Below are 12,918 nucleotides of genomic sequence, written 5' to 3'. Positions count from 1 at the left end.
GGTGTCCTCTGAGATTGAGTTGTTGGCAGCGTCCAGAATTCAGGCAGCTGGAAGACCCTTCAAGATCTCGAGTCTTTTGAGAGTAGGGCCAAGAGGCTGGGTTTCCCAGTGGTTTGGGGCACAGGCTCTGTGAACAACCTGCCTGAACTTGGATCCCGACTTTACCACTTCTTGGCAAGTCAGTCCCTTCTTAGTGCCTCGCTTTACTCCTCTGTAAAACAGAGACGGCAAGACCTTCCTCAAGGCATTGTGGGGAGGACGAAAGGAAGCAGTCCATGTAAAATCCTGTAACTCTGCTTGGCAGGTAACTAGTGCTCAATAAACATATTCAAGAAATACTTAGTGAGGGCCCACTGTGCGCCAGGCACCATTCTAGAAGCTGGGAAGAGAGCAGTGAGCAGAACAAAGACCCCTGCCCTTAAGGAGCTGACATTCTGGCGGGAGAAGACAGACAATTACTAAACACGTAAGTATGTAAAATGTATTACAGATAATAAGTTCTGTGGAGAGTGGATAAAGCAGGGAAAGGGAATGGCGGCAGGAGCAAGGAGGGGCTGCTTTTTTGAGTGGTCAAGGAAGACCTCACCAAGACGGTGACAACTGAGCAGAGCCTCAGGGCAAGTGAGAGAGTGAGCCATGTAGCTGTGTAGGATGGGGGAGGGGGTGGGCAGCAAGTGCAAAGGCCCTGAGGTGGGGATGAGGGTGATGCGGCAGGGAGGTAGCAGGTGCCAGACCATGCAGGACCCTGTAGGCCATGGGGAGCACTTTTTTTTTTTTTTTTTTTTTGTGGTACGCGGGCCTCTCACTGTTGTGGCCTCTCCCGTTGCAGAGCACAGGCTCCGGATGCGCAGGCTCAGCGGCCATGGCTCACGGGCCCAGCCGCTCCGCGGCATGTGGGATCTTCCCGGACCAGGGCACGAACCCATGTCCCCTGCATCGGCAGGCGGACTCTCAACCACTGCGCCACCAGGGAAACCCAATGGGGAGCACTTTTGGCTTTTCCTCTGAAATGGAAACCCTTTAAAGGCTCTGAGCAGAGAAGTGACATGGCCTGCCTTCTGCTTTAGAGGGGTCATTCTGGCTACATTGCTGAGAATAGACTGTAGTGGAGGCAAGGAGACCAGGGAGGAGGCCACAGCAATATCCAGGCAAGAGAGGATGTTGCTGGACCAGAGGGCAGAAGGGAGAGTGACTGGCTTCTGGACATATTTCCAGGTAGAGTCAACAGGCTTTGCTCTTGGATGGGACATTAGGAGAAGATGTCAACCAGGATGACTCCAGGCTTGGGCGTGAGCAGCAGGAAGGCTTAAGTTGAGGAAGATGGTGGAAGGAGTGACTTTTGGGGGAGAAAGTCGGGGGTTTGTTTGGGGCATGCTGAGTTCTAGGTGGAGAGCGGGCAGGTAGGAGCGCCTGGAGAAGAGAAGAGTCTGGAGTCCAGGGTTAAGGTCCAGGCTGGACATGTTGGGGGGTTGACAGTGCAGAGATGGTTGTTCAAGGGTGGATGGAGAAGCGGGCCGAGCCCTGGGCCTCTCCAGCGTGGGGGTCGGAAAGATGAGGAGAGCCAGCAAGGGAGCTGAGGAGCCGCCAGGGAGGGGAGCTCGGAGGGAGCGCCACCCAGAGGCCAGCTGCGGAAAGTGTTCCAAGGGGTTGAGAAATGGTAGCTGGGATTGCTATTGTCAGATCCGAGTGAGGAATAATCATTTCAAAAGATATTATTGAGCGCTTACCCTGTGCCAGTCACCCGACCGAGCACTTTACAAACATCGTCTCACAGGATCCTCGAAAAGGCTCCGTGAGTCCAGAACCCCAGACCTGGGGTCTAGGCTGATGGAGGGGTCAGGGGGGCTCCAGCATCCAGGGGCTAGAGGAGGGCCTGGTGGGCTGAGATCCAAGGTCCAGGCAGGGGAAGAGGCTGGCTCTTAGGGGACGTGGGTTGGGTTGGGGTGGGCTGAGTGGGCGGAGGGAGGAGAGCTCCCAAAGGCCTGCCCCTGGGGGCCCGTCATGGTCCGGGCTGCTCTGCCAGCTCTGAGCTGTCAGGCAATGGGCGGCTCTGCTGACCACGGTAATGCTGGGACTGACGCCGCTAACTGTCGCGGCCCCATCAGTCAAGTTTCATTCTTCTCTCCCTTCTCCACATCTGCCTTGGCCTCAGCAGCCACGGCTGCAGGAACTCCTGGGTGGTCATGACCGGGGGGAGGCGGACTGTGGGAGCTGCACGGGCACGGGGTTTACAGATGCTCAGCTGCTCAGTGGAGATGATCGCGATCGTGATCGTGGAGGCACTGCAACGTGAGGATGAAAAGCAAAAGCAGTGTTTCGAGTGAGACAGACTCGGGTGGAATCCCAGCTCTGCCACTGACTAGTTGTGTGACCTTGAATAGATCACTTCTCTTTTCTGGGCTTCAGTTTCACCATCCAAAAGGAGGAGGTAGTAATAATAGCTGTGCACAGAATTGGGTTTTTCCCCTTCAGTAGTTTCATTCTGAGATAATTTTAGGTTATAGAAGAGTTGCAGAGATAGTACAGAGAGTTCCCAGATACCCTTCACCAGCTCCCCGCAGTGTTAACCTCTTACAGAACCACCGTGCATGTGGGAAAACTAAGAAATCAGCATTGGTACATTACTATTAATTGAAAGTCCATACTTTATCCAGACTTCCCCAGTTTTTCCACTACTGTCCCTTTTCTCTTCCAGGATCCAATCCAGGATCTACTTTGCACTTAGAGTATTCTTTTATTCCCTTAGAAAAAATTTTTAATCACAAAAAAATGAAAATAAATGTAATCTGTGATCTCCCACCCCTCACTTCTGTGTTCTCTCACGCCTCAGATGGGCTTTCCCAGGTGGTGGCAGCAAAGGCCACCAGCAGCTCTTGGCAACTTGGCAGTTACCATGGAGGAGGGATTCTTTCTCCCGTGAATTCCAGCACAAACCCCAAGTCTGATATCCACTGGCCCAGCCCAGGTCACCTGTCCCCTCTGAGTCCGTCACTGACTGAGTGGCCCAGGCTGGGGTCACATGGTCACACCTGAGGTCTGGAGGGGGTAGTTTCACCCCAGACAATCCACTGGACTTCACATGAAGTGGAGGTAGTTCTCCGAAGGAAAATGGTCTGCTGTTACCCAAAGGCAGGGGAGTGGTGCGGGGCAGGCAGGGCTGCACGTGTCCCCACTCCAGTTGACTAACAGTGCGGAGAGGAGGCCACAAGGTGGCGCACGTGAGCCGCTGAGCACCGGGTCTGGCTCACAGTGCACGCCCCCTGGAGGTCAGGTACCGTCGTTCACAGAAAAGGTATAACAGAGCACAGGCGCTGCTGGGTGGTGGACTTTGGCTGCAGTGGGAGGGAGGGAGATTAGACAGAAGTGTCCTCTTGGGTAAACTGAGGCCATGTCCTGCGGGAGAACACTCAGCTTCCAGAGTAGTGGACTAAAGATCTCATGGCTGTGTGATCATACACACACGCACGCTCACACATTGGTGCAGCTGGGCGGAAAGCAGTCTCCGTCACCTCCCTAACTTGCCACAGCTTCTTCCTGAAAGCAGAGTTAACCGAGCAGCCTTGTTTCCCACTCCTGCTTTGTAATTAATGAGTGGTGGCCCGCATCTGACCATCTGGGCAGGTAAAATGGCCTTGGCACTGAGTTAACCCAAAACTGAATTATTTATCGCCTGCATTCCCCTGGCTGTTTAAGTGTTGGACAGCAAGTGACCTTGCTTGTTTCAGCCGGACCTGAGGCTCTGGAGGAAATCTCAGAGAGAGTCCAAGGCCTCCATCGGTTCTCGAACCCGAGGGAGGGGCTGGTGAGAGAGGGAGACCACTTATGAACACCTACCGTGTGCTCAGCCTGTGGGGGTCACTCGTATTCCTTGTGGCCGCCCCAGGAGTGGCCATGTATTTATTCCCATTTTACCAAGAGGGAGGTTCTGAAACCCAGAGAGGGGAGTGGCTTGTCCAGAGTCACAGGAAGTGGGCAGCTGGGATTTGAACCCAACTCTGCCTGGTCCTGGTCCTGCTCCTGGGCTGTGCCAGCCCACCTCCAAGGCTGCCTTGGAGGTCCCCAGCCCAAAGGAACATAAGATGTTTATTTGACAAATACCATTGAGACCCCCACAATATGCTGGGCAGTGGGGAGGGACGAGGGTGTGCTTAGTTTTCCTTTTCAGTAAGAAGGTGTGATAACGGTGCCTGCTTGATAGGCAGATTGAGTGAGGGCACCTGGCACCTCTAAATTCATGGTAGCTAAAGAGAAAGAAAATCTGTTTCACCATCACTGATGCTTTGTGCATTTATTTTCTGCCTCTCCCCCCTCCCAGCTTCTGTCCCAGAGGAAACCTCAGTTGCCAGGTTCTTGAATCTCCTTCTAGAGATGGTCTGTGCTTCTTCATATATATCCCTCTTTAAACGTACACACAAATGGTAGCACGATGAGGCCCCGTCCCGCATCTTGCTTCAGTGCGTCTTGGCTACTGTCCCATATCAGCACGCACAAAGTCAGCTCCTTTTTAGCAACTTCCGGTGTCATTATCCTATGGATGGATCATCGTTTATCACACTGATCTCCTATTGAGGTCGCTTCCAATCTTCTCCTGTTACATCAGCACCGTGAGAAATATCCTTGTGCAAATGTCCTTGCGTCCATGTGCAATAGTGTCCGTAATAGAAGTTCTGGGTAAACATGATACTTGATGACTCCTTAATATTCCATTATTAAGATTGGATAGGATAGTCATTTATGGTAGACAAAAATCTTCCTCCGAATCGAGGTTAATTGGTATTCCAACCATATCTAGAGTTCATTTAAGGATAGCCCATCGTATCTTAGCCACATGCTGAATACCGGAGTATTAAAATATTGAGCCAAGGCTGAAGTCTTGGAGCAAGAAATTTTATCCTTTTTCCTAATTATTTAACTATTGGGAAGTTTTACATAATTTTTGCTCAAGAAACTAATAGCTTTCACAGTCATCATTGATTATTGCTGCTTTGCTATATATGCACACAATACTCAAATATTTGAAAGCAAACATTCAGATTTTGTACCAGTTTCTTATTGTTGCATACCAACCAACCACAAAAACTCAGTGGCATACCTTGATGAGCGTTTATTTAACTCACCTGTCTGTGGGTCTTCTGGGAGTCAGCTGGTCTAGACCAGGCTCGGCTGGACAGCTCAGCTCTGCTCATCTTCCTCTTGGGACCAGCCAGCTAGCCGGGCAAGTAGAAACCCACAAGGTCTCTTAAGGCCTAGACTTAGCACTGCTGTTCTGTCAATTCTGCCTCGTTCTATTGGCCTGAGCAGGTCACATGGCTGAGCCCAAATCCAAGGGGCTGAGGAAATACACTCTGCCCCTTTAATGTGAGGAAGTGCAGAGTCACATGGTAAGAAGCATGCATGCAGGGAAGGTTGGGGAATTGGGGCTAAGGATGCATCCATCCTCAGATGTTAACAATAATTTTAACTGATATACTTTGTTCTTTTTACTGACATTTTTGCTGATTAGCTTTGGAGGCTTCCTGTGTGACCTCAGATCAATGATTTTGCTCAAGGTCAGGGATGCCAAGGGTGGCCTTGAAGCAGGCATTGGGCTAGGCCAAAGCCACAGAGCATATTTGGGCCATGTCCTGAGGCTGAAGATAGACATGGGTCATCAGGAGTGGGAACCCAGGCCTCCCGACCCCAGTGCCTTGGCCCAGGCTGTGTCTATGGCACAGACTGGTCAGCTCTCAGCCCAGCTCTGCGCTCTTGATGGTGTAACGGGGGCTCCTTCTCATTTCAGGGGAACATGGGTCCTGCTGCCTTCTGGCTTCTGCTCTTCCTCCTCAAGAATCCCGAGGCCCTGGCTGCTGTCCGTGGAGAGCTTGAGCCTATTCTCTTGCGAGTAGAGCAGCCCATTTCGCAGATGACCACCCTCCCACAGAAGGTTTTGGACAGCATGCCTGTGCTTGGTGAGACAGTCAGACCCTCCAAGACAGCCCCAAAGACCAGGGCATCATGGGCCCCCAAGCCCTCCCTCCCCGTCATGAGTTCCCAGCGTCCAGGGTCCATCAGTGTCCTCGGACCTAGGGTCCCCCTGGGCCTCCTGTCTTCATAGACCTGGCATCTCCATGCCCTGGTCTCCACTACCCATGTTTCATGGTCTCAGTGGGAGATTTTTTGTTGCAAGTGGCAAAAAAACTAACTTAAATGGGCTGAAGCAGAAAAGGGACTTCATTTGGGGCAGGTAACTAAAAAGTCTAGAGGGACTGCTTCAGGCACAGGTAGATCCAGGTGCTTTAACAATGCCATCAGGTCTTTGTCTCTCTCCATCCTCAGCTTCATTTTCCACTGGGTTGACTCCAGTCTCAGGCTGGCAAGATGGCTGCCAGTGGCTCCAGGCTGATGTGTTCCCGGCTCTGGGAGGGTGTGCTTCTCTGCAACCTTCCTACCCAGAGCCCCAGGAATGTGTCTCTTTGGCTCTCTTTGAGTCGTGTGCCCATCTGGAGCCAATCATGGATGCTCTGATTAGCCAATCACAGCCCAATCCCAGGTGTTGGGAGTGAAATCAACAGCCCAACCCCTGAGAGTGGGGGAGGGGATGGTCCCCAGAAGAAAGCAGGGAACTGTTTCCAGAAGGGGAATGTATGCTGGGCAGGCAGGCACAACCAATATGGATAGCCCTGCTCTTTCCCTAGCCTCCTCTGGTATCTCCCTGGAAGATACCTTCCCTCACAGCTTCTTTTAGGGTCAGACCCAAACCTTCATGTCCAAAGTCTCTGAAGACTGCAGCAATCACATCTCATCACTTGGCCATTTTGGGTCTTGCTTTGTGATGGTGGGCAAGTCATGCACCCTCTCTGAGCCTTCCCACCTTCCTCTGTAAAATGAGAGCTGGGGGTGGCATTCGAGTGGGGAAGAGGACAGTGCTGACCCCCCCCTTTTACGTGCCCTGTGCAGACAGCGTGCTGAGTGAGAGCCTCAGGCTCACCGCTGCACCCTTCATCACCCGCGAGGTCGTGGTGGACATGGCCTTGCCCATGGCAGATGGGCGGGAATTCACCCTGCGATGTGGCGACCGCCTCCTCCTCTTCCCCTTCCTGAGTCCCCAGAAGGACCCAGAGATCTACACAGACCCAGAGGTAAAAGGCGTACCAGGGACTGTGGGGGAAGATGAGTGGCTTCAGGATCTGTCCTGTCTGAGTGGCAGCCAACTCTTCTCTTTGTTTGCTGTGGAACCTTGCCCAGATCACTTCATCTCTCTGTATCTCTGTTTCCTCACCTGTGAAATGGACCTCAAAATAGCACCTGCCTCACAGCGTTGTCAGGAAGATTAAATGTGATCATGTAACAAAGATCTTCATAGCACCTGGCACACACTAAGTGCCTTGCAGGGAAAAGCTGAGCAATTTTCCAGGCTGATGTGTTCCCGAAAAACACATCAGCAATTCCTGTTTTCAGAATGTTATAATGTCAGCTTCTCAGCACTTTTACCTCTCCCTGGAATTTGAGATGGGGCAAACTTTTACAATTTCTAACAGATTTGGATGTTTACTGTGTGCCAGGTTTTGTGCTGTGCATCCATGCATCCATCCAACCATCTATCCAACTATCCATCCATGCATCCATCCATCCATCAACTCACTCTTCCACCTGTCTATCCACTGGTCCATTCACCTATCCTTCCACCCATCCTTCATTTAGCACCTACTCTGTACAACAAAGCCTTATGCTCAGATACAGTCTTCACATTACCACTCTACAATGTAACCAAAGGAAATTGGCATTCTCTTTTTTTAAAATAATTTTAATTTCTTTTATTTTAAATTGCAAAAGTAATATATACTTATAAGATAGAAATATAGACATATATATTTAAAAGTAAAAATTTGTCTTCATTCCCCTTCCTCTCCAGTTCCACAGGGTTCTCTAACAGTGGTTGGGAGTGTATCCTTTAGATAATATTTATGCCTTTACAGACATACACACAACACACTCACACACATGTGAATAGGCAGGTGTGTGGTATAGGATCACACAATACATACTATTCCAACACTTTCTTTTTTCACTCAACAACAAGTCCTTTTATTATTTTTTTAAATTAATTAATTTATTTTTTATTTTTGGCTGTATTGCGTCTTCGTTGTGGTGCGTGGGCTTCTCATTGTCGTGGCTTCTCTTGTTGTAGAGCACGGGCTCGAGGCGTGAGGGCTTCAGTAGTTGTGGCTCGTGGGCTCTAGAGCGCAGGCTCAGTAGCTGTGGCGCACGGGCTTAGTTGCTCCATGGCATGTGGGATCTTCCTGGAGCAGGGCTTGAACCCGTGTCCCTTGCATTGGCAGGCAGATTCTTAACCACTGCGCCACTAGGGAAGCCCTCAACAACCAGTCTTAAAAGTTCTTTCCATGTCAGCACACACAGACCAAGCTCAACATTATAAATAGCTGCCATAATTTTTAACCAATTCCCTATCAGTTGAGCTTTACATTATTTCCAGTTTTTCTCTCTTATAAACAAGACTGTGATGAACATCCTCATACATTTTTCTTTGTGCATGCCTGTTTTGGGGGGTGGCATCAGAAGGGGACCTTCTTCCTATTTCAGGTATTTAAATACAACCGATTCCTGAACCCTGATGGATCAGAGAAGAAAGACTTTTACAAGGATGGGAAGCGACTGAAGAATTACATCATGCCGTGGGGAGCGGGGCACAACCAGTGCCTGGGGAGGGGTTACGCCATCAGCAGCATCAAACAGTGAGTACCGGGCACGGGGAGCCGCGTGCCTCATAAATTCTCTTCCCTGGGCCCCAAGAGCCTTGGCCCTCAGATCACAAACAGATTGGACCAGGAGTTATGACATCCGCCTGTCCTTCTGTCCAGCTGGGTAACCTTCTGAGCCTCTGTTTCCTCAACTGTAAAATAGGAGTACTGATCATATTACATCCCAGGAGTGTCGGGACAGATGAATTGGACCTTTCTAGGTACTTTAGCCACTGCCTGGCTCATTGTAGGTATTTAATAAAAGTTATTTTTTGTGATTACTAATATTACTGTTATTAATGTTTAGGCATTATGCTAGTGAATGGGCACATTACATTAAGCTTTTGGCCTCAGCTTTCTCCACAGTAAAATGGAGATAATAATACAGTTAGTTCTGCTCTAACGCTTCATGTGCATTCCTAAAAATCCCTGCACCATGGGAAATCACAAAGTAAAAACCACAGGATTGTGGGGGATATAGGGCTGGGGCCCAACCCTCAAAAACTTCATCAGTGACACACACACAAAAAGATATGCACCTAGGAAAATACAGTAGTATAGGTTTACACATTTTGTTTTGTTTTGTTTTGTTTTTTGCGGTACGCGGGCCTCTCACTGTTGTGGCCTCTCCCGTTGCGGAGCACAGGCTCCGGACGCACAGGCTCAGCAGCCATGGCTCACGGGCCTAGCCACTCCGTGGCATGTGGGATCTTCCTGGACCAGGGCACGAACCCATGTGCCCTGCATCGGCAGGTGGACTCTCAACCACTGCGCCACCAGGGAAGCCCAGGTTTACACATGTTAAATGGAATAAACAGAAATACCTAAGTGCCACAATAAATATGGTGCTTTACTCTGAAAATGACCTGACGTTTGCCATGCAAGTGGGCATTGGATGGAGCTGTGAGTTACGATGAAGCCTGGGAGGAGGGTTATCTGAGGTCGGACGCCTGATGGGAATGGTGTGGGTCACCACCCACTGGTGTGTGCGTGTGTGCGTTCTGTGAATTCCTGCTGAGCTTGGTTCAGCTGGGTGCAGTTTTTCATTCTCCCAGTGTTCTTTTTTTTTTTTTGTATTTCTTTTTTTTTTTTTTTTTGCGGTATGTGGGCCTCTCACTGTTGTGGCCTCTCCCGTTGCGGAGCACAGGCTCCGGACGCGCAGGCTCAACGGCCATGGCTCACGGGCCCAGCCGCTCCGCGGCATGTGGGATCTTCCCGGACTGGGGCACGAACCCGTGTCCCCTGCATCGGCAGGCGGACTCTCAACCACTGCGCCATCAGGGAAGCCCTCTCCCGGTGTTTCTTACAGATGAAATGACCACAAGCAAATGTGAAATTTGTGTTACGCTTCATTCGTGCCCTAATAGATCGATCCCACTGGAACAAATTCACATGTTCAAAACAAGTGTTGCAGCAGAACCGACTGAAGTTCCCACTCCATAAAGTTTTTGGACAGATAAAAAGAGATAATGGATATGAAATGCTTAGCACAGTGTCTGGAACTTAGTGTTCAATAATTGAGCTAATTTGTTATTATTTTTATCTCACTTAATTGTCATGATACCTGCCAGGTGGTCACTCTGTCACTGACTCCAGAGGTCAAATCATTCCTCACGGTCAGGCACCTGGTGAGTGGAGGTGCCAGGATCCAAATCCAGGTGTGGGTACAGATACCTTCCATCCCCCCACCCCACCCATATAAACTCACCCTCTACCATCCTGCAGCTTCAGAGCTGGAATGGATACATCCCGCCTTGTTGACCTTCTTTGACCAGATGGGGACACTGAGGCCCCGAGTGGGAAGAATCACATGCCCTTAAGAGGCAGAGCCCGGGGACTTCCCTGGTGGTCCAGTGGTTAAGACTCTGTGCTTCCACTGCAGGGGGCATGGGTTCAATCCCTGGTAGGGGAACTAAGATCCCATGGCCAAAAAACAAAAGGCGGAGCCCAGGTGTGCTCCCAGCGCCCCTGCCCAGAACGTTGACATTGCCCTGTCCTCATCTTCCCTCTTTTTCACTCGTTCAGTAAGATTAAAGAATCCCTGCCATGCATTCTGTCTGGCATTGGGCACCTGGGTCACAGTGGGAGCGGGTGGTAGGGTCCAGGGTGGTAGAGGATCCAGCCTGACCTTTATTAACACAGGTGGTGGTAAGATAAGGCAGGTGGAACCAGTTCACATCAGGTGGAGCTGCCACCACATTTAGGGGCCCACTGATTACATCATCATGTGGTTTGTGTACTTATTAGGACAGCTTTCCAGAAGATGGCAGTAAAGAGTGCCTGCCTGCTCTGGCAAAGTTGGTATATTCTAACAGTTTTCCCCAGACAGCGGTAAGAGATCTGGAGGGAGGGGTGCCTGCTTCTGATCTCACGAAGGCAGCTGTGGCTCAGCAGCAGCCCTGACGAGGCAGACAGTTCCAGGAGTTTGGTGGGGGTCTGGGATGAGTATGGTGGGAAGAATCAGGAAGGGTCACTGTCCGTGTTCATCAGAAGCTAGGCTGTGCTCTGCTGTGTCAAACGACCTCCAAGTCTCAGTGGCTCGTATAACAAAGGTTTAGTTCCCACTCACACAGCGTCGGCTGTGGGGGGGGGCTCTTCCCCTCCGTGCAAGGACTCAGGGGCCAGGATCTTCCCATCTTCCCACTCCATCATCTCAGCATGGAACCCACACAGCTGCCAGGCAGTAGAGAAAGCTGGAGAGTCAGGCACTGGCTCGGAAAGGCCTTGGTGTGGAACTGACCCACATCACCCCTGCCCACAGGCCGTCAGCCAGGACTCGGGAGCTCCCGGACTGGTGAGCAGGAAACGCCTGTGTTCTGCTCTCTCGCCCTCCTTTCCCACTTTAACCAAAGTGAGAGCTGGGGTGAGACCCGGGAGGACGCCATTGCTTTCCCGCCTGACTCCAAACAGGCCTCCCACTCCCCGTTCACGCCTTCAACACTGTCTCTCTGCAGATTCGTGTTCCTTGTGCTGGCGCGCTTTGACCTGGAGCTGATCAGCCCGGACGTGGAGATGCCCTTGTTTGACCTCAGCAGGTACGGCTTCGGGCTGATGCAGCCGGAACATGACGTGCCTGTCCGTTACCGCATCCGGCCTTGAGCTCCGGGGCAGATGGGTCTCCACGCACCCAGCCTGACCCTAGTGGCCCAATATTCTGTGCCTGCGTTCGGCCTGGGTACAGAGCTTTGAACACCCAGCGGTGCCAAGCGTGATCCCTTGCCTACTGTTTTTCCTAGAAGGCTGTGTCTGGGGGAGGGAAAGAAGGGGCGTGAAGAAAAGACACGAAAAGCTCTGTGGATTATCTGCTGCAAAGGTTAAGTTCCAAAATGAGGCTCTTTCCGCTCCCAGCCCCTCTTGCGCCTCTCACCTTTACGATACCCACTAAAGCTCGGGCAGACGGGGCACAACTAGGAGACCCCACTGCTCTGCCCCCAGCCCCCACGGGCTGCCGTCCAAGGTCCTGACAGTGGTGCGGGCCAGACCCTAACCAGTCAGAGCAGATGCTGGCCACTAAAAGGCCATTTGGGGCCTAGCAGTGCGTCTGTTGAAATAAACTCTGTCCCCAGATTTTTATTAAACTACCTAAAGCCAAAGAGTCTCTTACAATATCTGCTTTCGTAGGCGCCCCACTTGCTAGACGCTTCCCCCATCTCTCCGTTCACACCAATCCTTGAGAAAATGCTGGAGGGTTTCCCGATGCTGGTGCGTCCTCGGTGTGGAGTGGGGACAGCCTCCAGATGATGGGCTCTGAGGACCAGGCTTCTCTGCGTTACAGTTATGGGCTCCAGACGGGGTGGGTGTTCCCAGCGCTGGGACTCACGCAGGGAGTTAGCAAGACATGGCCCCGACTGGATGGCCCCAGTGAAAGGAAGCGGCCAGGGCTCCTGGGACTGGTCAAGGCAAAGAGGAGGTGTTGGTTTCCCACATTCTAGCTTAGAAGCTCCAGCTGTGGGGACTGTCCAGATTGCAGGCCTGTTTTGTTTGTCCTACATTTAAAAAAAAATACATTAGTGTTATCTTGTCATCTTTGGGAAAGTTGATTCAAAATGTCCAGCTTCTCTTGAAAACTTGAAAGATCTGTCCACACTGGGCCCATATTCCCAAGGGCAACCACTGGCCAGAGCTCAGTAGCAGCTGCCTCCCTTATCCGGGGCCTGTGGGCTCTGGTTCACCAGGATTT

The 12,918-nt window shown here is 51.2% G+C and overlaps 1 protein-coding gene across 2 annotated transcripts in view; it reads left to right on the top strand.

Annotated features, from left to right (window-relative positions):
• PTGIS (prostaglandin I2 synthase) overlaps positions 1 to 11,837 on the top strand; it is a gene marked incomplete at both ends in the record, with an annotated part of 44,190 nt that extends 32,353 nt beyond the window's left edge. For both annotated transcript variants that reach the window (XM_079719981.1, XM_079719980.1), the window contains 4 exons: positions 5,780 to 5,948; positions 6,937 to 7,118; positions 8,581 to 8,732; positions 11,693 to 11,837. In XM_079719981.1, the coding sequence (XP_079576107.1) occupies positions 5,780 to 5,948; positions 6,937 to 7,118; positions 8,581 to 8,732; positions 11,693 to 11,837 (648 nt within the window). The remainder of the gene's footprint in view (positions 1 to 5,779; positions 5,949 to 6,936; positions 7,119 to 8,580; positions 8,733 to 11,692) is intronic.
• Between the last annotated feature and the right edge of the window lie 1,081 nt (positions 11,838 to 12,918).

Source organism: Hyperoodon ampullatus, assembly GCF_949752795.1.
Source record: "Hyperoodon ampullatus genome assembly, chromosome: 14".
In the NCBI taxonomy this organism is placed as follows: Eukaryota; Metazoa; Chordata; class Mammalia; order Artiodactyla; family Ziphiidae; genus Hyperoodon; species Hyperoodon ampullatus.
Note: the sequence above shows the minus strand (reverse complement) of the source record. Positions and strands in the feature narration are given on the sequence as shown.